The 27,064-nt window shown below is 39.3% G+C and overlaps 1 protein-coding gene across 1 annotated transcript; it reads right to left on the bottom strand.

Moving 5' to 3' along the window:
• Positions 1-1,261: 1,261 nt before the first annotated feature.
• On the bottom strand, positions 1,262-21,160 carry LOC146515108 (creatine kinase U-type, mitochondrial-like). Its single transcript, XM_085164912.1, has 9 exons — positions 20,822-21,160; positions 18,660-18,858; positions 10,814-10,909; positions 10,285-10,506; positions 9,283-9,368; positions 6,699-6,822; positions 5,359-5,493; positions 4,132-4,257; positions 1,262-2,146 (listed from the first exon to the last, which is right to left on the bottom strand). The coding sequence occupies exons 1-9, from the start codon at positions 20,965-20,967 to the stop codon at positions 2,033-2,035; spliced, it is 1,248 nt and encodes a 415-aa protein (XP_085021038.1). The 5' UTR covers positions 20,968-21,160; the 3' UTR covers positions 1,262-2,032.
• Positions 21,161-27,064: the final 5,904 nt, after the last annotated feature.

Genomic DNA, 27,064 nt, shown 5'->3' with positions numbered 1-27,064 from the left:
CAAAGCTTCAGTGGAATGCTGCCACTGGAGTGTTAAATTATCAACATACTAGAAACCTTGGTTATCCATCCAAAAAACTGAATGCAATGCAGAAACACATTTTAGCTGATTAGTGCTAAGTACAGCCTAATAAAATTAGAGAATAGAAATTGACTCTCCAACGTTGAAGCATAAACATGTGGTGCATCACACAGAAGGGCTAATATTTGTGAGATTAAATCAAAGCAGGCCTAAAACTCTATCCAGAGGAAAAGAATTACCCTATGTAGAGATGTTATGAATGGGGAAAGTGTAAACATGCTTTTTAATGCTGTAAGGTTGGTTGACTTTACACTGAAGTCTACAGAGACTGACTTGCTTTTGGAGCGAGCCTCAAGTGGCCACTGGAGTAAATACAGTTTTTGGTATCAGGCTCCACTTGGTCTGGATCCCTTTTTTTTTTTTCTTGGAAGAAAAGTGATGTCCTCAGAAAAGCACAGTAATAAATATAGTGTGATAATACAATGTTAAATAATATAATAACATACACATGGTATACAGCACTTTTGTGCTCATTAGAGTTTCCAGACAAAACATTTTCAAGATTTAGTACAAAAAAAAAAAAAAAAAAAAAAAGGGTTGGCCCAATGCGTCCCATTCACCATTTTCCTTTACTATGCCGAGGTGAATTAAAAACAAAGGATATGTTATGTGTAGTTCTTTATTTCCACCACTGAGTAGAACAAAACATATTTAGGGTTATTAAATGCCATCAAAATCAAAATGCCAAATTGTTAACGGGCAGCCATATTTTCTAACACACATTTATCGAGCGGGTCTTACAACAGTTCATATTAATGTAACTTGAATTTTACTTAATGCGATTTTCTGATTTCAAGTAGGCCACCATGGGCTACCTATGACTGGTCTTTTGTCCCCATTATACCATCTCTTTGAAATCAAAGTTCGTGCAGGTGAGCTAAAATATTTAATCACTCAACATATTGTTGTTTTCCAGGTCTGGGCTCCATGTGAGAATAGGAACCCCGTGTACTGACCTCTTAAACATAATACAGTTTTGTTACGCTTCCAACTAAACATTGTCACATGACACTATGCAACCACACTGATAGAAATCATGCCACTAAGCTTGGTTACCATGGTTACTCAAAGCTCTGGCTTCATATTGGTAGAAAACACCAAAGAAATTGCATTTAGCTCACATAGGACCCAAAAAAATAAAATAAAATAAAATAAAATAAGAGACAGACAGTGGAGCAAATACTGTTAAATAGATGATTTCTTTAATAAAAGACATTAGAGCGTGACATTCAGTTATAAACTCAAATGATATTGCTTCAGTAGCATACAGTACAGAACTTAACTGGACCAGTGTGAATTATAATCTGACACCAGCATGTCACCAAACAACCGACTCATCTGGAGAACACAAGAGTCTTCTGTCTTCAGCTTGTTGGTCTACATTCAAACCACTTCAGAACAGTTAAAGTAAACTATGTACACACAATCCACCCTCCACGGTGAGCACAGATGGATGAACTACACAAGCACTAGCTAATAGGCATGAACAGTGAAACTACAGAGATGAGAGGAAAGGGGATGTGTGTACAGGACATGCGACAGGAAGGGAGTAAGCTAGGTTTGGGCAGGCTGAGGAGTGCTTTAATAGGAGAGCCAGAGATGTTGGGCATGCAGAAAAGGGCATCTTATAACAGCTCCATAATTTGTGCATCCTTATTCGTATCCACTGCTATCTTAGAGCAGGATTTAGATTTAAGCTTAAATCAAACTTTGAATTTACTGCAATAGGCTTCACTCACTTAGGCCCAAAGCAGTTCTGGAACCCTGAAGCTACATCTAATATAAGGAGATTATATTCTAGAGAGGTATGCTGTGGGGTGGGATGGTGTAATTAGTAGTAATAAATGAGGCAATGACATAGATATTTGTAATATCTATGGGCACAGAGAGCGAGAGGAATTTGTGCATGTGTGTGCCCAGAGGTCTGTGTGGGGAGGTGAGGGATCAGTGTCTACTTGGACAGCTTGATGGGTGGGGGCACCTTGATGTCCTGTCCTCTCTCCAGCCTCTTCTCACACTCAATTAGGTAGTTGACGCCATCAACCACTGTCTGCACCAGCTGGACCTGAGAGGATGGACATGCCACATTTTAGTAACAAAAGTGAACAGGAAAGTGCACAGAACATAAAAAGTAGACACTATTTTTGCAATAAGGAAGAGTAATTTTATCAAGGTCAAAGCCAAGTCACATTTGTGTTTGGTAAGCCACACAAGACAGAAATTATTAACATGACCCGAAAACTTTTATATCTTAAAACAAATAAAATAGTGAAAACAGGGTACTTCTAGCAGCTTTTTCTTTGAATGCTGTCAGTGGCTGAAGATACAAAACAGTCTGCAGCTATAAACAAACCCTTCACAACCAAAGTGCAAACCACCAAATAGGGATGAGCAGATATAAATACAAGTTAAGACGCAGAATGTGTGCCTCCTCTAGTGCTATGTAAGTACAGCCCACCTCAAAAAACAGGCACTTCTCAAATGTTCACATGGGCTGATCTATAACACACAACCCAGAAATATCGATATATTTTCACAGCAGGACGATGCAACAGCGGTTAGAACGGTCACCTCGCATCAAGAAGGACCTAGGTTTGAATCCTGTGTCTGTGTTGCTTCTCTCTAAGTATTCAGGCTTCTTCCCATAGTCCACAGACATTAGGTTAGTGTGTGGTTCCAAAGTGGCCGTGAGCATGAATTTGTTTGTCTCTGTGTTCTCACCCTATGCAGCTGAGATAGCTTCAGCCTGTCCTGATAGATAGTTTATATTCTGTTGTGTTACACAGCAGTGTCCTCACAGTGGTGTCATGTCTGTGTCAAATTACAACCTGCTGAGGGCCTAAAACTAACAAGAAACTTTCAAGTACCCGCAGAACTGTTTTTTTTTTTTTTATTAAAATGAGGATTACTAAATATTTATTTTATTTAGTATTTCTAAATTCTGTATTTTATATCATATTAATTCAACAACAACAATACTTAGTAGACACATCTATGGTATCAGTTTCAAAATCGTACGTCGCCTTGGTCTCATGTTATCTCATTCATAAGATTTTCTGAAAACCTCACCTTTGACCTTGAGGTCAAGGTCACCGAGATTTAAACTTGTCCAAGGCTCAGTCGAAGCACCCGTGGTATGAACTTCAAACTCCTATGTGGCCTTGTTTTTGTGTTATCACACTAATGAACTTGCGTCTAATTCTCCATCAGCCTTTTATCACTGAGGGGTAAAAAGCATCGAGTTAATTTTACTTCCTCAAACTTCTGCGCAGGTTTGTGATTTTAATGTTTATTTTATTTGCATTATAAGGTGTTTTAAAAGGATATATAAGGACATATCAGACTGAAATCTGTATTTGTTAACACAGGCTTAAAGAGGAACACCTCCTTGTAGTCCTCCTGCATCCTCATTCAGATTTTCTCTTTTCTTAACTCACTGACTCCACCCTTAGAGGTCAGCTCCCAAGCCTTTCAATAATCAGACAATATTTTAAAGAAAGAAAATTAGATGAGTGATTCCTAATCTGTACCAAACTGAAGGCTAATTTGTACACTGCACTTCACCCAGAAACAACAAAGAGCCCCCGCCTCCTCTGATGTCATCAGAATAAAACACACAACCATGCACTCACCACATTAGAGAGCTCCTCTATTGTACTGTACCCATGTGACGCTGAGGCCAAGGACATAACGGAGACGGATTACATGTACAGGCCAAACAAGAAGCTCCTCTTATGCTTTTGCAGTTGTGAAAAATAGCTCCAGCTATACTTTGTCTGAAAAACCAATTAAACTGTACTCCAAATAATCCAACTCACAAAATATTTGTTTAGCAACAGTTTACATTGTGCTCATATTTTCTAGGTAACTTGGTTAAGATGGTTAGCTTTTTTTTTAGCCTCACTGAGAAAGCATTGTCTTTGCTTATTCCGGGATAATTTATTGAGGTATTTGTGGTTAATGAACAACACCTGGAAAAACGGCTTGACAGGTAATATCTGCGGTGTACTTAAAGGTTAGGGACGTAGCCACACACTTCATTTACCCTACCTCAGACTGTCCCAGGCGGTCTAGGTTGGAGATGTCAAACACACCACCCACAGCTGCAGTATCCACACCGCCTGTCCCTCGCTTCTGCAGACGCAGGTTGTCCAGGATCTTACTGAAGCGAGGATCCTGGGATGAAGCAGGAGTTATTTCACGCCATTTCAAATCACCAACCACAATATTTTTAAGGGTGAATTAATCTAAAGATTCCTTTTGTAGACTTGAGAAAAGAATTGATGATGTTCAAAGCAGACGATGGATATCCAAAGTTATCAAAGGTGTTTTAAAGTGTCAAGAAGAGTGAAGTATCATCAACAAATTCACAGAGAGCAACACAGCGCAGAACAAGCCTTGCAGAGGTAGGAAGTGAAAGATTTCAAAGACTCTGGAAAGAAGAACAAGAACAAGAGAGATGTGTCTAAAAACCCCAGAACAACTCCCAAGACATGAATGAATGACTTAGCCAAGTCAGGAACTGTAGTCTCAAAGAAGACAATCGCTAGAACCATGCACAGGAATGGACTTCAAGGTTGCAGACCAATAAAAACTTAATTCTGGAGAAGAGAACACCATCCCCACAGTGAAACACACAGATAGGAGTATTATGCTGTGGGAATCTTGTCAAGGTGGAAGGAAACATGAAGAAAGAAGATTTTGCAAGAAAACTCCAAGTAGTAATTGCTTGAGGATCGTTGCGTTGTCTTCCAACTTGACAACGACCCAGAACATGTCGCTCCTGCTGAAGAACTACCTCCAGAAGACCAAAGTGAAGGGTATTGACTGGCTTGCTCAAAGCCCTGACTTTATTCCCATTAAAAATCTGTAATGAACTGAAGACCAAGATTGGTGGAAGAAGACCATCAAATCTGGAGGAGCTTGAGAGATTCATCAAAGAACAGTTGTTTGGGATTGCTCAGGAGACATGTGAGACTTGTTGAAAACTACAACAAAAAGTGTAGGCTGTTATTGAGCAAAAAAAGGTACACATCAGACAACAAGTTAATAATTTGATAGTTTTTGTTTTTTGTGAACAAAATTAATAATGTAACATAATGAAGATGTGCTAAAATGTCCTGAGTCTGTTTAACGGCACTCGGGAAATCCTTATTAGCTTAATTTTAAAAAGCCATACACAGTGCAAATCTTGTGCTTTAAATGTGACCCCAAAATCCAATAAAACACATGTATGGAAACACATGTACGGAGTTTCTTTACAAATATTAAACTCACCTTGCTCAGCAGGGGCAGCTTGACGTGGACACCGGCCCTCAGTCCTGTGCCCAGGTTTGAGGGGCAGGTAAGGACGTAACCAAGCCTCTCGTTCCACATAAATTCCCAGCCTCTCTCCTGGATCAGACGCTCCACCTAACAGAGGAACATTGAGTCAAACAAGACAGTGAGTGTGTTTCACTCCCAGACTGCAATAACTGCCACATCTTTGAATTTTCATATTTTGTGGCTGACAAGAAAAGAATAGGGAGTTGCTCAACTTCTATAACTGTTCAATGAACTCTGGTGGGAGTGGAATGACAGATAACCCAGTGCTAATGTAGAGCCAAGGAGTGCTGTTCAGGGCCCTCACACATTTAGTACATAAAAGCCCCAGATGTTTTATTGCTTGTCTTTAGTGCTTTCTCAAAAGGGGAATTTGGCCTGTTTTTGGATAAACAGTTTATCCCAAAAAGTTGATTGTATTCATCTGGACATGGTGTTTTCAGTGGGGGAAACGTTTTGTTTCAGCTCGCTGTCTGACTTCTTCAGTCTCAGCTGACTGCAGGTTTCTCCAACCTTATAAAAAGTACCTCTGCAGACTGACTGAAACTAGCACCACTGGCAAACAACATGCTGTGAGATCAGTTTCTTGATGATTAATATGGAAATTGTCATGATCAACAACCACTGATCAATGGCCATGAGTACCATTCACAGAGTTGAGGAATGGCTGCAATCACAGCATTGTAAGATGGTGAAATAAGTACCCTTAGGCCCCCCTGCTTCATTCAGAGATGGTCTTTCCCTTTTCACGTAAATCTCCCCACTCAGTGTTCCTCCCTGTTCAGGATGTGTAAACCCTCATTATGGGAACATATACTTCCTGGACAGGGTGACATGTACATCCTCTTTCCTTACCTGGGTGAATGAGTATCCATCAGGACATAAACAGTTTATGTTTGCCCAACCATTTTTGGGCATCTTTCTACACATGAAGTCAAAGTCTAGTGTAAGCAGTTTTTTCCCCATTCTGTAAGCATTCTCTACAGTGATGCTTTTAGACTGTATTAATTATCTTGCCAGGTTTATTAAATCCATAAAGCCATCCAATTGCAGCAGACCCACAGTTTACCATTATCAAATTTAATATCCAATACTTTTATTAAATCACACACAGCCAACATCGTGCAGTGTGTCAGATTTGCTGGCAGTAATTTCTTATGGTCCAGGATCACATTTGCACAGAGATCACAACGGAGAAAAACACCATGCCTGCTCAACCCCCAAATTCTCTATTTAGTTCTTTTCTCCTTAAGCTGTTTCAAATTATCCCCTTGCATACACAAACACAGTCTTACCTCCTTCAGGCCTCTGCAGAACCTCTCAAAGACTCTCTTCATGTTTCCTCCCTTCTCCATAGAGATGACTCTTGTGTGATCCTCCTCATTGACCCAAATCAGGAATGTCTTCTCAATGTTGTGCCTGCGCATAGATTAAGGACATAGATTATGATTATACAGTCTTCATGTTTGTGGTTGATGGTTGCCCAGTTTCTGTATTTGCACTAGCATATAAAACAGAAGTGGACAGACTATCGACAGTAAAAAACAAAAAACCCAGATGGTTATGGGCTGGTTGTAAAGAAGACCTTTGGTCCTATAGACGTTTATAGGAAAACAGCCTTCAGTCTTGACCTCTTTAAACACTTTCCTGACGTTTATGAGCTCATCCACTCTTATTAATCAGACTAAATAAAATATTGAGTCTATTTTGTAAAGCTTGGACATGCTATGTTTCAAATTGGAGAATTATCTGACCATTATTATGATTATCTAATTATCTGAACCCCCACCCTTAAGTCCTTTACTACCGCTTTGTCAAGGTTTCAATGAAATGCTAAAGAAAGCAGACATGTTATTAAACAGATAAAAGAAAGTAAAGTCTACCTGATAAAGAGTCAAGCCTGTCAGTGATACAAACAAATGTTTATTCACATTAATATTTATACTTCTGAAGATATAAGCACGACTGCACAGATGCATGTTCCTATTCCAGACTGAAGACTGTCAAAAGCTATTACAAAGTGCACACTGATTGTACTCCGGAGAATATATATTCTATATACTAATGTTCAGTACCAACTATACATGACCTACTGTACACGTCACTTCAAGAAAAGACTCCCTCATAGAAAGTCTTGATGCATTCTCAATCATCCAGGAAAATAAATCTCCAAAAGTTGATTCTGTTCATCTGGACGTAGCGTTTTCTGGGAGAAACGTTTCGTCACTCATCCAAATGACTTCTTCAGTCACTTGGATGTGTGACGAAATGTTTCTCCCAGAAAATGCTACGTCCAGATGAGCAGAATCAACTTTTGGAGACCCTCATAGAAAGGCACACACAGTATGAGTCATTAGAAGTGCCAACTTTTCATCCATAATGTTATAAAATTTTAAGTCAACGCATAAGACTACTGTGAAGTAGTCTTTTCTCTGTGCTTATTTCCTTAATGGTGGCAGACATTTAAAAAGGGTGGGGAGAGAGATAGAGAGAAGGAGAATACAGTGATGCAATAAAAAGGAAGAAAAAGAACACGGAACAGAAGCAAAAAGGATTAAAAAATAAGCTACACGATTCACAGCAGAGCTGAACATAAGGTTAGTGAAAAAAAAAAGAAAAGATCAGAGAGCCAGAAAAACAGAAAGCTGAGCTCCTGAAAGAAGAGATGATGAAGGAATGACGTGAAGGTGAATTATTAAGGAGAGCTGAGGACAGGTTGGCTGATATGGCTGGCAGAGGGAGAGAGGAGGGAGGCTGGTGATTGATTTTGGCTGGCTGACACGTTGCACTGGGTTATTCCTGAGTACATGCTGAAACTCAGTGCTGAGCATTTTCCGCATTGCTAATACACCTCCACCAAGGATCAGTGACGGAGAAACGCCAAAAACAAAGACAAAAAAAGGCCCTTCTTTATTTAGAAAACTGTTAAATATGAAAACTAATCATTAAGGACTAAAATAGTGGCCTCACTTGAGAGAAACATGTTACATAACTGTTTGTATGACACACTTCCAGTTTGTAGCAGTAAAGAAAAACGTTAATTAAATATCATAGTGGGTCACCTCCAAATACTGTGTCACTGTCATCCCTCAGAAAAGAAGAAAATGTTATTCTTAAATATAAATACAAGATTAGTCTTGTGTAAATCCAGTACACAGCAATGATCTCGCTGCGGCAAAGACGCCGTCCGGCCCACTAGACCCCTCTGGAAAATGTGAAATAGGGCAATCTTTTTTGAAACAACTGTATTTCAATACATTTTGCAGCTTTTCTGCCTGATACAGCCCAATCATACTACACCAAAGTAATTAAAGATTAGACAAAAAAAAAAAAATCTAATGGCAGAAAAATTCTGTTCTGTGTATCTCCTATACAAATTTCTGTTTTTTACAGTGGATGCACAGAGTGAAAAAAAGGGTATTCTCTGTGAATTAACAAAAACTTTCTGTTTTGTAATTAGACGGCATTCTGGGCAATGAGATAACAAAACTTTCACTATTATTTAACACATTTACTTTTTATTTCAGTTTAAGCCCATAGAGTCCCGCTGGCAGATGTCTTTCATTTACTACAGCAGCATTTCTTTATCATGTAGAAAAAGTGAGATATACCGTTGTTGCACTTCTTTTTTGGTATATTATGATAGCTCAGAGATTAAATGTGTAGTTAAACTTCTTTATTCTGACAGAAAGGGGAGTTTCACTGTTCTGGTCCACCTCAGGTCAAAGTGGGACATGTTATTCAGCCCATAATATAAAACAGGTTTGACCTCTCTGACCTACATGAACCTTTACCAAGGTATTTAGGATCTCTTTATTTCTGGAATTAACAGATGAAGAAGTTTTGTTTACCAGCCAGAAACATTTCTTATCCACTTACCAAATACCACGGGCATCTGGCCAGTCACGAGCCATCCCTGCACACGTGAGGAGGGGGGACACCGGCTTGTCAAACAAGAAGTGGTCCTGTTGGAAATGCAGAAGAAAAAGGATGATTTATACTCAGATAAGTCCAGAGTGTTTGTTGGTTAAGAAAACAAAATGGGATCAAGAAATTAGAACTAATTACAAATATAAACAACATCAGAACATTAGAAATAATATCTTCAATCAACCCAATAACCTTAACCCAACATTCAATCTAGTGTTCTTGCTGCTATTTCCATCACTAAAATGCATGCTGGGAGGCATTAACAATGAGGTAGACCTGAGAATTCAATACTCTGATCTTTTCTCATTGTGAGGAGAAACATACTGTGTCAACCACAACACACCCACTCCTGATTATATGTGATAACATTCTCTTTATTTTTTCTTCTTGTAGGTCACATACTGGAATTATAATCACATCAACAGCAGGCTAAACATAACAAAGAAACATAAAGCTGATGGTCCAGAGTTTTCTGATTAAGTGTGCTAAAAAATTCCAGCTTATAAATATGTGATCAACTGAAGGATCGTTTCTTTCAGGCTAACTATATGAAGTACAAAAATGAGAGAATGCATCCTCTGCCAAGGCCGAGTATCAGTTTTGCAATTTTAGTCTGGATCTGCACCAAAATGAAATGGGTTATTCTTTTGCTTCGTCTTTCTGCCAAGTTTGATGCAATTCTATTGGTAAGTACACTTGCTAAAAGACAAGCAAACAGACAATGGCACTGAAAATATATCTTTCCTTATAGAACACCTGTCAAATGTAGTAAATAAAATATAATGCTTTAGTATAACTTTGGTTTCCAATGTGAAATTGTATACATTAAGTTACAGGATGTATTTTCTAAGACAAATATACAAATAATTAAATGAGAGGAGAGGTAGCTAAAACTTGACTTTTTCCAAATGCAAATTCCAAATGAGTCAACAGCACGACATCGTCACTCACATCAATGAGCTGTTGCTGCTCCTTTTCTGTCATTTGGGTGAGACTGTAGTACTTCCCCGTTAGGTCACCCTTCAGGCCAGACAGGGCATCCACCACCACTCTCTCCACCTCCCTGCGCTCTGCCCTGGTGCAGGCGGGTGGCAGGCTCAGGCCGCGGATGCTGCGGCCTGTCCTCACCCTGGACGACAACACATATCGCTCATCGAACTGACCTGACTGGATCTGAAACAAAGATGGGGGAGGTTTAAGGCTACCTGTGCAGGTAAATCAGATCATATGATGTATTTAAAAAACAGTGAAAGAAATAAGAGGTGAGGAGGAAGAATTGTGTACTTCTCTAGACTGGTTATTGTAATATATAAAGAGAGCTAGAAATCTAACTAGGCGCTTTGCCTTCACAATTTAAACGTACATATTTAGAGTAAAATGAGTAGTTCTTAATTTTTTGATGCTTTTTGGAAATTTTGCTTTCAAATACCCAGCCTACAGAGTAAAATACTACTTCAGGCACTGTCAGTGTTAGTAATACCTTGCTAGAATCCAGATCAGTGGGGTGCTTCATGACGCGGGGGTCATAGCCATTGTGCCTTTCCTTGATCACAGGGTCCAAAAGGTCTGCAAATACCTAAACCAGAAAAAGGCATAAAGAATACTCAGACATTGCATGTATAAGGTTTACTAATGAGTTCATTTTAAAAGTCTATTTTTTCCTCCTTTAAATATTTATTATTGCTTACTTAAAATAAGCAATATTGAAAAGGAATAATTAAAAGGATTTTTCTTATGCCTGGTCTGGAGTGATTGATAAGCCAAGTAGAGCGAACAATGAGGGTAATTTATTAGTGAAATTGAGTCACATGAATTACTGAGTCAATAAAGTTAAAGTAATATAATCATTGTTATTTTGTTGTCATTTGTTGATAAAGCAGGCAATACATTTTCCAAAATGCATGTTGCGGTTGATTAGCTTGTTCAAATCAGTTTATGTTCACTATCATTAATTACCATAGAACAAGCTCTAAACGGTTTTTAGAGAATGGCGTGAAAAAAGAAAATATCCAGTGAACAGCAGTTCTTTGAGTGAAAGTACTTTGTTGATGTTGGTAATGATTAGAGGTGGGAATCGCCATACATCCCACGATACGATATTATTGCAATTTTTTTAAATATTTTGCGACATTCAGATTCTGTACATAAAGGTAAACTTTATCAATATTCATTTTATCTAATATCAAAGTCTCGCACTCAGTCTTTCTCTCATTTCAGTTTTATTGTTGACAAACTGAACGGTTTGTATTACAGTCTAGTCCAACTTAACTGAACGCAACCATCTGGTACAATTATAGCTATTCTGAACTATGCAGTTTATGAAAACTATGCAGCCCCTTCAGCAACTGAAGAATTTGAAAGTAAATTAACACAAAATATAATTTTCCATTAAATAAAAAAGTTTTAAACTTAATTAAAATAAAACATGTCTTAAATTAAAATAAGTAAACTGTCATGTTTATTGCTGCCATAAAAAAGTTAAACACATTTGGACAGTGAAGGAATGTCAGGATTCTTGCTCAGAAAAAGGATCAACATGCTCTGAAGTCAGAGCAAAAATTTGTAACAAAATATCGATTTCTGTTGTCCCTATATCGATACATTATTAGCAAACAAAATATCACGATACTACATAGTATCGATTTTTTCCCCCACCCCTAGTAATGATGAGGATAATGGCCAGACGGCCTTGACCTGGTAGTAAGGCAACAGTAACTCAAATAACCACTCTTTACAAGCAGAAGAGCATCTCTCAACACGTCCAAACTTTGGTAAAGGGCATGTATTTGTATAGCGCTTTACTTAGTCTCCCTACTAGGGTTGCAAAATTCCCGGAATTTTCAAAGATGGAAACTTTCCATGGGAATAAACGGGAATTAACGGGAATTTATGGGAATAAACTGGGAATTTTCAAAATTGAAGGTTGGCTCTTCTTAGGGAACTTAAATATAGTTGAGCAAAGTATATTTTAGCATAATATTGACAAAAACAAACAAATGCAATTCAAATACACTTGAATATCCATGCCATTCCTTAATCACATGTACAGAGCACATGCTTGCTGCATGGCTATTGAGACCACCTACTGACACTGTGCATGCCTCCATCACATGTACACACGGACCACACTTTTGAGCCTGAAGGACAAAGAGTATTGAAGGCACACATTTGAGCCTGTGGACTTAACAAGGGAGGTAAGTTTTGATGATATTATGGGAAAATATATTCATAAAATGTTTAAATTGTGAATATCACATAAAATGTATTAATCTGGTAGATAGCAATCTGATAAAATGCTAAATAAAATGCTAGCATCTGTTAGATGCTAAATAAGCCATAGCTAGTATAACATAAAGAAGATGCTAGCTTCCTCATTTGACTGTTTTGTTTTGAAGATCATTCCAGTTGTTTAGCTAGCCTTACTATTTATATCTGTTTATTATCATATTGCAATTGTATTATTACGATCTCTTGCATTGCATTAGCATTTTTACAAGCTCTTGTTTTATTTTACAGAAAAATGCCACGTGCGCTATCTGATGTGTGGAGACATTTTACATCAGCTAATGTACAAGGGAAATCTGTATATATGTGTAAGTATTGTGATAAGACGTACGTGAAGAATGCCACAAAAATGCAGCAGCACATTGCAAAGTGCAAAAAAATTCCTCAAGGCCCAACACATGCAGCAGCCAGGAGTTCCACTCAAGGGGAAAATGAATCTGTTTCAGCTGTATCAGAGTCAGATACCCACTCATCAGCTCCTGGTCCCTCTGGCATCAGAGGATTCTTTGATTTTATGGATGACACTAGCCAGAAAAACGCAGATGAGTGTTTCGCTCGTGCAATCTATGCAACTGGCTCACCCCTGATGCTGACATCCAATGTGTACTGGAAGAGATTTTTGAATGTTCTCCGACCAGCATACATTCCCCCAACCAGACATGCATTGTCTACTCATCTACTGGATGAAGAGTTCAGTCAAGTTCAAGCAAAGGTGAAACAGACCATTGACCAAGCTGACTGTATTTCAGTCATCTCTGATGGATGGTCCAATATCAGGGGACAAGGAATTATTAACTACATAATCACCACTCCTCAGCCTGTGTTCTACAAGAGTGTAGACACAAAGGAAAACAGACACACAGGCCAATACATTGCAGATGAGCTAGAAGTGATCATCAATGACCTTGGACCAGATAAGGTTTTTGCACTGGTCACTGACAATGCAGCATGAAGGTTGCCTGGGCACATGTGGAGGAGACCTACCCTCATATAACTACTATTGGCTGTGCTGCCCATACACTAAATCTTCTCCTAAAAGACATAACGGCACTAAAAACAATGGACACTCTGAATAAGAGAGCGAAGCAAGTTCTGAAATATGTTAAAGACAAACAAGTAACTTCCGCTACATTTCTGTCAAAGCAAAAGGAAAAGAACAAGAGTACTACACTGAAGCTTCCCAGCATAACGCGATGGGGTGGTGTTGTTATCATGTTTGACAGCCTTCTGAAGGGAAAGGAGTCTCTGCAAGAGATGGCCATATCCCAGTCTGTAGGCATCGACAGTGACATCAAGAAGGTCATCTTGGATGATGTGTTCTGGGAAAGAGTATCTAGCAGTCAGAAAATCCTCAAACCTATTGCAGCAGCAATAGCGAAGATAGAGGGGGATGGTGCCATCTTGTCAGATGTCCAGTGCCTTTTTGCAGAACTCAAAGAAGAAATCCAGACAATTCTGCCCACTTCCCTACTACTGAAAGCAGAGGAAATGGCTGTGGTCAAGTCATTGGAACAGCGGAGGGAGTTCTGCATGAAGCCAGTGCATGCAGCAGCATACATGCTGGACCCCAAATATGAAAAGGGCATACTTTCTGGGGAAGAGATCAATGGTGCCTATGCGGTCATTACAGCCATGTCTGACCACCTGGGTCTCGATAAAAGCAAAGTTCTAGGCAGTTTGGCAAAGTATCGAACAAAGCAAGGCCTTTGGAAAGGGGATGGAATATGGCAGTCATGCCAGCACATATCTGCAGCCACCTGGTGGAAGGGACTATGTGAATCTGAGGCCCTTGCACCTGTAGCCTCCATCCTCCTCCAAATCCCACCATCATCAGCCGCCTCCGAGCGCAACTGGTCACTGTTTGGGAACACCCACACAAAGGTTCACAACAGGCTCACAAATGTGAGAGTGGAAAAGCTGGTCGGCATTCGGGCAAACCTACGGCTCTTTGAGCCTGACACAGAGCCATCCTCAACAAGGCTGGAAAGTGACACTGAAGAGGAAGACTCAGAGTTGGATGCTGAGGAAGTGGACATGTTGTTGGATGATGATGAGGTCCAGGAAGAGTCTATTGACTGAGCAAAAATGAGAAAAGAGGATTTCTTGAAGGAAGATTTGCATGTTTAATGGGACGTTTTGGAGGATAAGTGGCATTTTTTATTTAACCTTTTGAATGGGACTTTGTGGAGATTTTTGGACAGGGGGCATTTTTGAATGAGCGGGGTTAGGGGATGGTAATATTGAACTCAACATTTCTGTTTTTATTCATCCATGAAACAAGTTATTGAAACGTGTTCTATTCTACTGTACTTACAAATAAATCTGTTGAAATATCTGTTGAAAACATTTTGCATGGAGGTTTTCTTATGATTTCTGTTTATATTTATGCTTGGAAATAATATATTCCCAGTTAGTTCTCCTAAATTCCCATAATTCCCATTATTTCCATGGAAAGTTTCCAATATGGAATATTTCCAAAATTCCCAAGCTTAACTTACCACGGAAATTTACCGGAAACTTTTCAGAAATTCACCGGAAATTTTCCGCCCCTTTGCAACCCTAGTCCCTATGGACTAAGTAAGGCGCTTTACAAGTTCAGTCATCCACCCATTCACACACTGGTAATAGCAAGCTACGTTGGGGCGCTACCGGGCCCTCTGACCACCACCAGTTGGCAATGGGTGAAGTGTCTTGCCCAAGGACACAACGACTGAGACTGTCGGAGCCGGGGCTTGAACCGGCAACCTTCCGATTACAAGGCGAACTGCCAACTCTTGAGCCACGATCACACCTTTGAAGCAGATGGGTTGATCTTGTGCCACAGCAGCACAAGATCAACCCAGGCGCTACTTCTTTCAGATAAGAAAAGGAAATTGAGGCTTTGATTCACACAGGCTCACCAAACTGGAGATATTTTCTTTGACACACTTTGGGCCCCTGAGTACCAACTGATGATCATTTAAACACCACAGGCTACTTGAGTATTAATGGTGACCATGTTCATCTCTTTATGATCCATCCTAAAAAGAATATTTCAACTTTACAACTTTTACAAAACTCTGCAGCTCGTGTGCTGACGAAGACGAGAGGGCGGGCCCACATTACACCGGTTTTAGAATCGCTGCACTGGCTCCCCGTGTGTTTCAGGATCGATTTTAAAGTTCTTTTATTGGTTTTTAAATGTCTTAATGGTCTTGGGCCTTCTTATCTCTCAGATCTGCTTTTACCATATGAACCCTCGCGGACCTTGAGGTCCTCTGGTACTGGCCTTTTGATTGTCCCTAAAGTCAGGACACATACTCACGGAGAGGCAGCTTTTCAGTGGTATGGTCCTCGTCTGTGGAACAGCCTGCCGGAGGAGCTCAGGGCCGCAGAGAACGTACATGTTTTTAAGAACAGGCTCAAGACCCACCTTTTTAACTTGGCTTTTACTTAACGTTTATTTATTTTACGCTTATTTATTCTATCCTGTTATTCTATTGTTAATTTAGGTTTTACCTAATATTTATTGATTTTATTCTTATTCATTTTTTAATCTTCTTACTCTATTTATATTTATATTTATATTGTATCCCGTTCTTATTTATTTTATCTTTTTACCCAGTATATACTCTTATTAGGTCATATCTCCAGTGTTTCCTCAGAGGGCGCTCTCTGCACCGGGGCTGTGATCGACCGTGGCTGCTGGGGCTCTGGGGGTCCTCTCAGCCTGGCTGGGGGGCTTCTTTGCCTCCCTCCTGCTGTGTGCCCAGCCTGGAGGCTGCGGTCTGTGACCGGCTTCCGGTGCAGACGGCTCCCCATGATAGTGTTTCCTCACTTGGCTCATGCGTACCCAGTCCAATTTTACTTTTTAAGTGTGCGCGCGTGTGTGTGTGTGTGGGGGGGGGCTGCTTTTAACCATGTAAAGCACTTTGTGCTACTTTTTTTTTTTTGTATGAAAAGTGCTTTATAAATAAAGATTGATTGATTGATTGATCTTATGATGGATCATTTCAGCTGGATAACATTCTACATCACAAACCGCAGATCATTTCGAACCTGAACTCAAATGGCCTCCACAGTTACCAGATCCCAATCCTATCAGTCTCTTAAGTCCGAAGTCATAAACCGTTTCCGGGTCCAAACTGTCTAAATTCTTTTACGGTTAATAAAATGATTAGTGTGCTCCCAGGTGTTACAAGAAAGTTTAACATCCAACCATCCATGAAAAATAGAATTTCTGAAGTTCAACCGAGTTAGAAGGTAGCAAGATGTTAGATCACTGGTTTCCATCTAAACATTATACACCATGTTCTGAATGAGGAATTTTGGAAAAACTAAAACAAACAGCTCTGCTATCACTTCACATTAAATGAAGATAGAAAACTGGCAAATAGTTAGCTGATGGGCTGTAGTTCCATTGTAAGGTTTTAAACTGCAGCAGATGAATAGTACTACAGTGAGGTCAATAAGTATTTGTTCACAAATAAATTGTTCAAAAATCATATAATGTGATTTCCAGATTGTTCTTTTTAGATTCTGTCTCTCACAGTCTCTCTGTCTCTATGCTGAAAATTGTAGACCAAGACTAAGTAAGAGAACTTGCAAAATGACAGGGTGATCAAATACTTATTGACCTCACTGTACTAAAACCCCACAGAGCCCAACAGTGATCTCTGTGACAGAACAAGATACAAAGCCCTGCAACACGTTAACGATACAACAGTATCAGTAGGAGTTTGGACCTGGAAGCAGGGTTTACACGTCATCACTTAATAACCAGATAGAGCACTTGTGCGGTGTGATGAAATGGGAGTTGCACAATATGGATGCGTAGCAACAAATCTACGCGATCGTGGCTCAAGAGTTGGGTGTTCGTCTTGTAATCGAAAGGTTGCTGGTTCGAGCCCCGGCTCGGACAGTCTCGGTCGTTGTGTCCTTGGGCAAGACACTTCATCTACCAGAGGGGCCGATGGCGCAATATGGCCTCGCTTCTGTCAGTCTGCCCCAGGGCAGCTGTGGCTACAACTGTAGCTTGCCTCCACCAGTGTATGAATGAATAGTGGAATTGTAAAGTGCTTTGAGGGGTCCCGAAAAGCGCTATATAAATGCAATCCATTATTATTATTATTATTATTATTATTATTATCTACCGCAACTCTGTGATCCCATCATATCAATATGGACCAAGCTTTGAGAAATGTTTTCAGCACCTTGTTTAATCTGTGTCACAAAGAACTAAGACAATTCTGAAGGCAAAAAGGGATCCAACACAGTACTAGGAAGGTGTGCATATTTTTGCAGTGCAATCTTCTAGCCAACATTTTATGACTGAAAAAAGTGGAAGGGTCTGAAATATCATAAAAAGACTGTCTCTGAACATTGAGTAACTACTTTACCAGAAGTCACTGACATTCTGTTGTGTTACAGTAACACCATACCCTGAAGTGTTCAAAAGAAACTCCCACACATGTCAAAAGCTGGGAGTATATGATACATTGCAAATACTAAGGTATGTATTCATATTGTTTAAGGAAAATGCTTACACAATCACAAGTAACAGAAATGTCTAATGGTTGACCTGCAACCTTCAGCATTACAGATTAAACACTCATTATTCTCCTGATCCATAGTTAATATCACATTCAAAGACACACACACTGCTGTCAGCAGTTCCAAGATATTTCTGTAGCTTCTAAATGAAGTAGGCAATTAAAATGAAAATGTACTGAAGTATCCTCATTTTAGATATTGAGACATCCCAAAAGACATGTCCCAGCTAAAAACCCTGCCTCAGTGACACTGTAATACTCTGTATGCATGTGTGAATGTCACAAAACATACTTGATAATGAGGGTGGGAACACTAACAGGGTAGTGAAGACCCGAGGACATACGTCCCGATGACAGCTGCATATGCAAGTACATAATAATGAGTCTTCTTCCGCATAAGGAAGGATTCTCTGTTACCTTGTGATTCTTTCTAAAACCTATTAGACCCAAAACCCTGTTTTTGTATGCAGAAGGAAGCCTGTATGTCGAAAAGTTACTATGACGTCTGACCTCATAAGACTCCTCGTCTCCTGCCACCATGCCAACGGTCTTGATGAAGGGGTGCCCAGGGTTGTCCACGCCTGTCTGGATGGCCTCGTCCAGTGTGAAACCATTGGGAGTGGCCCTATCACACAGCTTAGCATAGATTGCAGGTGTGAGGTTACTGGCCATGCAGTTGTTGTGTTTGCGCAGGTCTGGGAACTCCGCACTGCACAAACACAAATGAAAGATTAAATGTGAATGTGCTGCTATTGGAGAGAGAGAAAAATGACAGGAGTGTAGGCGATGGTTTACTTTTTGCCCTTGGAGCAGGGGCACAATGAGTGACTCACTCAAGGAACTGTTTTTCATTGCACGTACGCAAGTGACTGGTGTGTCAACCTGTGACTTTCTGCTAATACAACACCCTGCCGGCTAACAAAACACCACTAATGTAAGACACAGAAGGACACGAGCATTGTACTATAAAAGAATGGCACAGCAGCACCATTAATGTGCATTCTTTGGTTAATGTTCAACTATTCATGAGATGGTAAAAGTGCCATTTATTTCATGATGATATAGGATGCAGAATTAGATTAGACACTACAAGCTTTGCAAATGAGCATTTAGGCTTTCACAGACGCTAATGGGAAAAAAGAAAATGCTGTGAAAGACCAGCAAAAATTAATACTTGTTGCCAAGAAGTCTGAAAGATTAGCACTGCCGTAGAAGCACGTATGTGTTTTTGTTACACTTTGTCTCAAAGCATAGGGCTAAGACATCAAAAATAAAAAATGTTCACAAAGTCATCTTTATCATAGAGTCTATGATAAAGATGACTTTGTGAACATTTGTTCACATTTGTGAACAACAGTCTAAAGGATTGATTGTCTATGACATAGACAATCAATCCTTTAGACTTTCCAGCAAATTCAACTTTATGTTCCAGAATTTATGTATGTATATATATATATATATTTTTTTTTATGGCATAGCGCAAAAATAAAACAGGGAAATGTTTTCTAAATTTATTGTTAAACCATTTTTTACATCATTTTTATTAGACAAAAACCAGGTTCCGTAATAGTAGTCTGTGTCTGTGGAGTAGATGTGTAACTGTATGTTCAGAACCATTTACTAGAAAAATTATTTGTCAATCAAATGTCCTTGGATTAAAAAACAAAGACAAGCATGTTTTCTTTATTGCAATAATCTGACAGATATTTATTCCTTTGTAAGGGATGATCTGGCTAGAGCCCTATTGTATGTGGAAGCAATGCCAACGTCTGTCTACAGTTTTTGCCAACACACCACGACCACCTACTGCACAATTACTGCAAGGTTTCAACCATAATCACTAGCTACTTCTAATTTGAAAACTTTCGTACCATCACTTAAAAAGGATTATGATTTTTACTTTTAAAAAATGGGTCGAAATATTAGTAGATGATATAGTCCAGATGATTTTCCACATTCTATTTAAATATAATTAAATATTCCCATTTCATGCGGGCTACCCCACTGAACCAATCTTGTTAACGCCCCTGCTGCAGGAGCTCTTTAGGTGTGACCACTTGTATAACAGTGGGCAGGGTTTTATATCAGAATACCAGTCATCATTTACTAACCTATATATGGTGTATGTGGTGCATTTTTAATGCATGCAGGCGTGCACTGGGACACGTACGCACACCGCCTCGGCCTCTCCGAGTCTTTTGATCCCGCCAGTATCCATGTATAACAATGGGTGCATGCATGTAACCTATATTTATGGCGCTAAACCATCTGCTCTGCAGGCTGGTGCAAGGAGCACAATTATAGCTGAAGGAAGCAGAGATTTGAGACATAAGGTTGCGTACGTGCGATGGTTATGAGCGATATTAAATCTAATTTTACTTCACATAAAAAGCATCACCGAACCAAGTATTTTTGCAAGGACGTTAGGATTGTGCGTTATCCCTATATGCTGCCTCTTGCACGATTAATTTTAATTATGTTGATGAAAACAATGATATTAATATTTCACCAAAAATAAAATAAAACATGCATTCGCACTGGTTTACTAATAACTAATAATCTGTGCATTACATCACAAAATATGTGATAAAGTTATGCTAAATGCTTCTAAAAATAACGGCTACATTTGTGTGTAGTTGTTGTAGTATTGAGAAGAAAAAAAAAAACGTTACCTCGCGGGGTACCTCCTGCGAACAGGCACTCCGGCGCTAACATGTTCCCGGTGGAGGAGAAATCCAGCCGTTACCGAGCCTCCCACCAAAGTCAGGATCCCGATGTGTCGTTTGGAGGAAAGGATTCTCGAGAAACTGCTTGCCATTTTGTATCCTCCTTGTGTTTGGGTTTTTTTGTTTTTTTTTTAAAGAGAAAAGTCTTTTTTTCACGGCCACGGGGAAGGAAGGTCAGGTGAACGGGAGTGTCGGTAATGAAGTGCCCCTGATGGAATGGAAAGGAGTGCGATTGAGAAGCAGCGACATCAAGATGGAGGAATACACGACGAGAGCGGAAATTCAGCTGCATCTTCAAAATAAAAGCACAAGATTAAAACGCCTAATGTTCTTCCTGCAAATGAGGACACATAACCTTCACCCCCAAACGTGACTTTATCATTTTTTCACAGTATATTCAATTTACTCTAGCCTAATTTACTCTAATTTTTATCAAGTGTATAGTAATTATACTTTTTTTTTCAAGGAGCAACGATGATGATTTCAGTTTACTGCTTTTTATATTTTACCCTGGCAGTGTATACCTTAATAATGAACCACAGGCAATATCAAAGTCCATCTGAATGCCTCTGGTTGTACACTGTTACTAGTCACTCTTGTGAAAGAGTTCAATTGGAAACAAACAGTGCCTATGAAATATATTACTCCCAACTAGATTTGTTTTAGTGTTTTACAAAAGTCAAATACAGTATATCGCACTACACTCAGTCAAATGCATTCAAATTATTTTGTGAAAACCTTTCAAATATAACTGAAATCAGGATCATGGGTGTCATAAGAAATGTGATTACAACCGACTGTGTGCTGTGCAGACAGCAGCTATTTAACGACCAATTATTTTATTTAACGACCAAATCCAACACAGTGATGAAGGAAGCATCAGCAGGTAAAATTATAGCGAACCTCAAGTCACAGTGCACGCCAAATCAGAATTTGGACGGTATTTTTGCCTCGTCTTGTGCAGTTTAATTGCAGCTATGGGCCTGCCAGATAATGCAGATGTAAAACTAAAACACCGTGCATACATTTATTCCCATGTCATTTTCACTTGCATACCCGAATGTCGCGAGAGAGAGAGAGAGAAAAACACAAGCTCTCCATAAGGGCGGAATCTGTTCTGTGCAGGAAGTCACACACGCTTATATGGGCTAACTTGACAGTGTTGGAGCGGTGCGTGGCGTGAATACTGAAGGACATCGGTGAATAGGGCTGCAGCACTGAAACGCCTCACTGTTAGGGGTGTCGTGCCAAACTAGGTATCCCCGACAGAATTTGTTTCCCCTGCGTCGGAAGCACACGCTGGACTGTCCAAATCACGGACAAATAGTATCCCACATTGTTGATTTTTAGTTTACAAACACTTCTTATAATGACTAACTACTCCTGACATTTTTGAGATGTTAGCTCTTTATACAACGAAGTTATAGTGGGATACAAATAATATCAGGCTGACCCTGCCACAATATGTTCCCCCTGTGTAAATCACGGACAAACAGTATCCCACATTGCTGATTTTTTGTTCACAAACACTTCTTATTATGACGCATTACTCCTGAAACTTTGGAGGATTTAGCTCTTTATATAGTAAAGTTACAGGAGAATAAAAATAGTTATCAGCCAAAATGTTAATGGTTTATTAAAATAATCCCACCTGACACCCGTGAGCAATAAATATATAATTTTCTGTTGTAACCCTCAAACTGAATGGTAATGTAACGATACAAATTTTTCACAAAATGAAAACATCAGTACTTCTTGCGTGCTCCCAGCACAGGGGAAACAAATTCTGTCGGGGATACCTACTTTGGCACAACACCCGGAATGCCATCAAGCCCCGCCCCGCCTACCTGTGCCAAGAAGGGAAACAAAACCCAAGAACAACAATACACCTACCCACCACCTCCTAACACTCACATCACCCCAAGTACTACTCCACAACCCCCAAACACATACACACACAAACACACGATGCGCTCCCTCCGCTCTTCATTTAACCCGGAGGAGAACAAGCAGCCAGAACGCCTTTGTCTGGAATGACTTACAGGGAAAATGTTCAGTTTTTCTTCACGTGGAATCTGAGATGAATTCGTCTGGTGGAAGTATGAATGGGGAAAAAATGGCAACACTGACCTTAAAATCCCAGACCTCAGCTCAGTTTCCATTTCTTCACTGCTAAGCGATCTGACATAGTCACATATCTGTGTGCATACACACTATGAGCAACTTCCCACAGACATTTTATTACCAAGATCAGTCTACAGCCAACATTCTTTAGAAAAAGTGGTTAAAATAAAACTGTAACTGATGCTTAAAAAGTGCTATTGACTGTTTTTTCCCCTTTTCCCCCATTGTCTCCTGGGTCACTTCTGAAACCAGATATGACTAAAAATGCATTGCGATCACTGATTTTCTGCAAAATGGCCCCATTTGGAGGTAGGTGCTGTTGATTTTTAGATGGCTACTCTTTCCAAACTAATCATCCAGTTTAGATGAAACGTGGATCATTCCATAAGAATGTTGCCACTAATTTCCACTACTGTATGAGTTTGTGTGCAATTTGCCATGCCTCAGCATTTTTTCGATGTTTCCTTCCCTTAACATTGGCTTGTTGACAGCCACCCTTCAACTGAGGTCATTTCTTATGAGGCTTCAACAAAAGATAAATCAACTGAAGAGCCAGATGCATCTCTCAGGTCCTGTGCCATGTTTTTGTTGGATTTCCCCCCTATTCCTATAAGGACATGACTTTCAGATACAGTTCATCTGCTGTAGATTGTTTCGTTAAGGCCGATCACATGTTCTTTTGTGCTCCACTTGTCCAGTTACCTCGAGTTTTTTAAGGGCACAGTGCACACTATGGTGAGATATGCCAGGTTTTTAGCTAATAGCTCTTTGGATTTCATTGTGTTAGCACACAAATATTTTTTCTGCCTGTCAAACTGAGTAATTTGTGCTAATTTTCATATATTCAAGTAAATAAATGGGAACAAAATGTTTTGTGACCTGGTTGTTAGTGACAAAATGTCAAATGACAATCTAAATTTGGCTGTGTGGTATGTGTAGACACAATACTGATTTATCCCTTGAATTAGGTGCGTTTTTATGCTTGGATGTTAAGTGGCTTAATAAAGGAGAAGAATAAGAACAACAACAGCAACAATTCTTCTGAAAATAGTCAAGTACAAAGACTGGACTGATAATGAATAAATAAAGCAGCCAATACTAAAAAAAACAACAAAACTGAAAGGCCTTTAGAAAGCCTGGAAAACTATGGCTTAACTGCAACTGCAAGAAAGTTAGCTCCTTGGAAGCAAACTATATACATTTTGCCCCCAAAACAAAACTGTCAACTAGTGGTATTTTTGTATATAAATTTAAAAAAAAAAGTGAGTCTTTGAATATTTGGAAATGGAAATCAGATCTATGCCACACACTATTCATGCTACAGTCAGAAAGAGGCAGGCCTGTTTTACATTCACTCTGAGCTACTTACTCAAGATAATTCAGTAATCTCTGGATTATAGACGAAATAGTGGTCATACTGTACTGGGACCAAAGTTCACATAGCTTCCTTACGGGATCATTGATTAGTTTACAGCACCATGATGTATTTAGAACAACTCCATTAGAGAGGAACAAAGCTGGCAGTACTTCTGTGTTGAATTGAACTACCTCCAGGATTAAAAAGGGGGAAAAAAAATCTAATCTAACAAACAACAAAACAAAAAACTACAGTGGTAGATTGATTGCATATAAGCCTATTCACCTGACATGGAGTTTATTGCTAAGACTGAAACAGAATGAAAGTAACTGAGACTTTTTACATCAACACATAAGCCCACAAAACTTCACATAATTATTCGGATTTAAAAAAAGAAAGACAAAATCTAATCCTAATCTAAGATAAAAAAAAAAAAAAAAAAAAAGACTACTTAAGACAAAAGGTGCCTCAAGCAGTCCTTCCCTCCGAAACTGACTTTCTTCCATGGAAAGTCGACGAGGCCTATCCCCATAAAAAAGCATGTGGCAGCAGCTGTGTGTGGGAGAGAGGGAGAAATGAGTCTTCTGCAAGTAGTGGTTAACATGAATGCACCAAGACACAGTGCAAAAATGTTCATGCTGTGGAGAAATCTGGCTAGAGTACAGAGCTCAAAACAATCCACCATTTCTGGCACAAGCAGAAAGCTGCAGTTGAGTCATGGCCCCGAAAGCTACATCAAAGAACGTATGTGGCTGCTATGTGAAGGAATACCAACCTTTGCTCAGCTCTGCACAGCTGAGGGACACAACTACTGACTTAACGTTGTGTGAATGTAAGGAAGAGGACTCCCTCACTACATTTATTTATATTATATTATCTGTATAGCACTTTAGAGCACACCTTTCACTTTATTAAAAGCACCTTATCAAGCACTTTATTTAGCATTGCACTGTAAGCATGGATTTGCACAGTAAAACATTTGCACACAAGAAGTTTAATTATTTATTGACTATTTATTGGGAATTTTAAAATCAGTTGGTAGCCTTGTTTCAGACCCTGCACAGCTGCTCCTCATCAAGGAATGTGGTGGTTGTCTGTGAGGAGAAAAGAATGATGATTGAGATTAAGGTTTACCAGTAAGGAAAACTAATGCAAATGTGTGTGTGAAATCTAGGAATAAAAGTGGTGCAAATAAGTGTTTGTAAGATAATGATTACTCACCTTTCTTGCCTGTGTCCTCTTCAAGGTGTTTGGGCAAATGTTTCCCTGGGGGTCCAGACACCATTTAAGGGTTCCGGGAGAGACCATTGGTAAAGAGAGAGTGGTGAATCAAATGAGCTTTCAAAGAAAAGCATCTGGACTTCTTTAAATTGCTTGAAGACGTTTCACTTCTCATCCGAGAAGCTTCTTCAGTTCTCAGAATCTTATTGTTCTTGGGTTTGTTTTTTTTTTTTTTAAATAATATTGGGTTTGGTGTAAGTGTGAAATGTTTATTAATATAAAAATGTGAAATGTATTTATTTATTTATTCTAATTGAGATATTGTATACTGTGGTGGAAGGCTGGGATTTGAGAATTTACCTGAGAGTGGAAGAATGGGTTAGTCTGTGACAGCTGAACATATTTAAGGCTTCCGGTTGTCATTGGAGGGTTGATATTGTGCTGTGGAGAAGCTCGACGAGTAAATTGTTGTAAGGAAAGCTGTATAGCAAATAAATACTTTTTGTTCCACTACACTTGCCTTGGTCCATCTCACTGTTTTCCAGCCGCTAAGGGCCGCCCTGTTACAGTGAGCAAAACACATTGATATACACATGATGCTTCACTTTCAGCATTAAAGAAAAGCCTGGTTACACGAGACATACTGTCTTGACGTAATAGGAGAAGTAAATTGTTACTTATTAACAATAAACCGCTAAGTCAGACGTGTGACAGAGCAAGGGCCATAAAACTGAAACAGTCAAAGGGAATTCTGACCTCATTCGTTATAGTAATACTCAGCATTTTACTAGTGATAAAGGGTCCAGCTTTCAAAACCACAGCCAAGATAAGAAATAGATTTTTTTTTTCTTTTGTAACACTCAACGTGCCAACACGGGAAATGTTTCAGGAGCAAATAAATAGTAAACAGTCTGGTACACAGACCACATTTGTCCTTTCACACACGTTCATACAGCTCTTTGTTCCATGCCTTAACAGCTTACACATGCACACAAATACCAATCTGTTAGATGCATCAGGGGCAGTATTTTGCACACAATTACTTTAACATGCACTAGGACCCTGAGCCACAGCTGATCAAGCTAGCGGAGTGTACTTTGTGGTAGCTATCTGAACTGCTACAAACACAGGACAACTAAGAAGTGTGCCATTTATGGGGCTTTGCAGGAGCTAACGAAGCATTTCAATTAACAGAGGATTAAAAAAATAAATAACATTCACAATGATAATGATTACAAAATGAGGTCAATTATATAGATTTATTAGAACATTTTTCCTTACTTTTTGTACCCCCTACTGAATGCACTCAGTTTTATGGATTTAGAGCAGTGACCTTTGAAACTTAAGAGATAACACCAGGTTTGCTTTTATTTGCTGGCAGCTGATAAAATCATTTATTGTGGTGATAGTCAAAGACAATGAAGCCTGCAGCGTAAAGTTCGGTAAGGTTTTAGTTTGTCTTACTGAATAGGTTGACTATGTCCTGC

The sequence above is a fragment of the Neolamprologus multifasciatus genome, chromosome 7, assembly GCF_963576455.1.
Source record: "Neolamprologus multifasciatus chromosome 7, fNeoMul1.2, whole genome shotgun sequence".
Lineage (NCBI taxonomy): Eukaryota > Metazoa > Chordata > Actinopteri > Cichliformes > Cichlidae > Neolamprologus > Neolamprologus multifasciatus.
This window is presented reverse-complemented; position numbering and strand designations above follow the sequence as displayed.

Excerpts from the sequence above, each read along its gene's own strand:
- LOC146515108 (XM_085164912.1), bottom strand. The coding sequence starts at position 20,967 with ATGGCAAGCAGTTTCTCGAGAATCCTTTCCTCCAAACGACACATCGGG. Across the intron at positions 9,369-10,284 it reads AGCAGCAACAGCTCATTGAT|GACCACTTCTTGTTTGACAA; the intron begins GTGAGTGACGAT and ends CATTTCCAACAG. Across the intron at positions 5,494-6,698 it reads TCTGCAGAGGCCTGAAGGAG|GTGGAGCGTCTGATCCAGGA; the intron begins GTAAGACTGTGT and ends TTCCTCTGTTAG.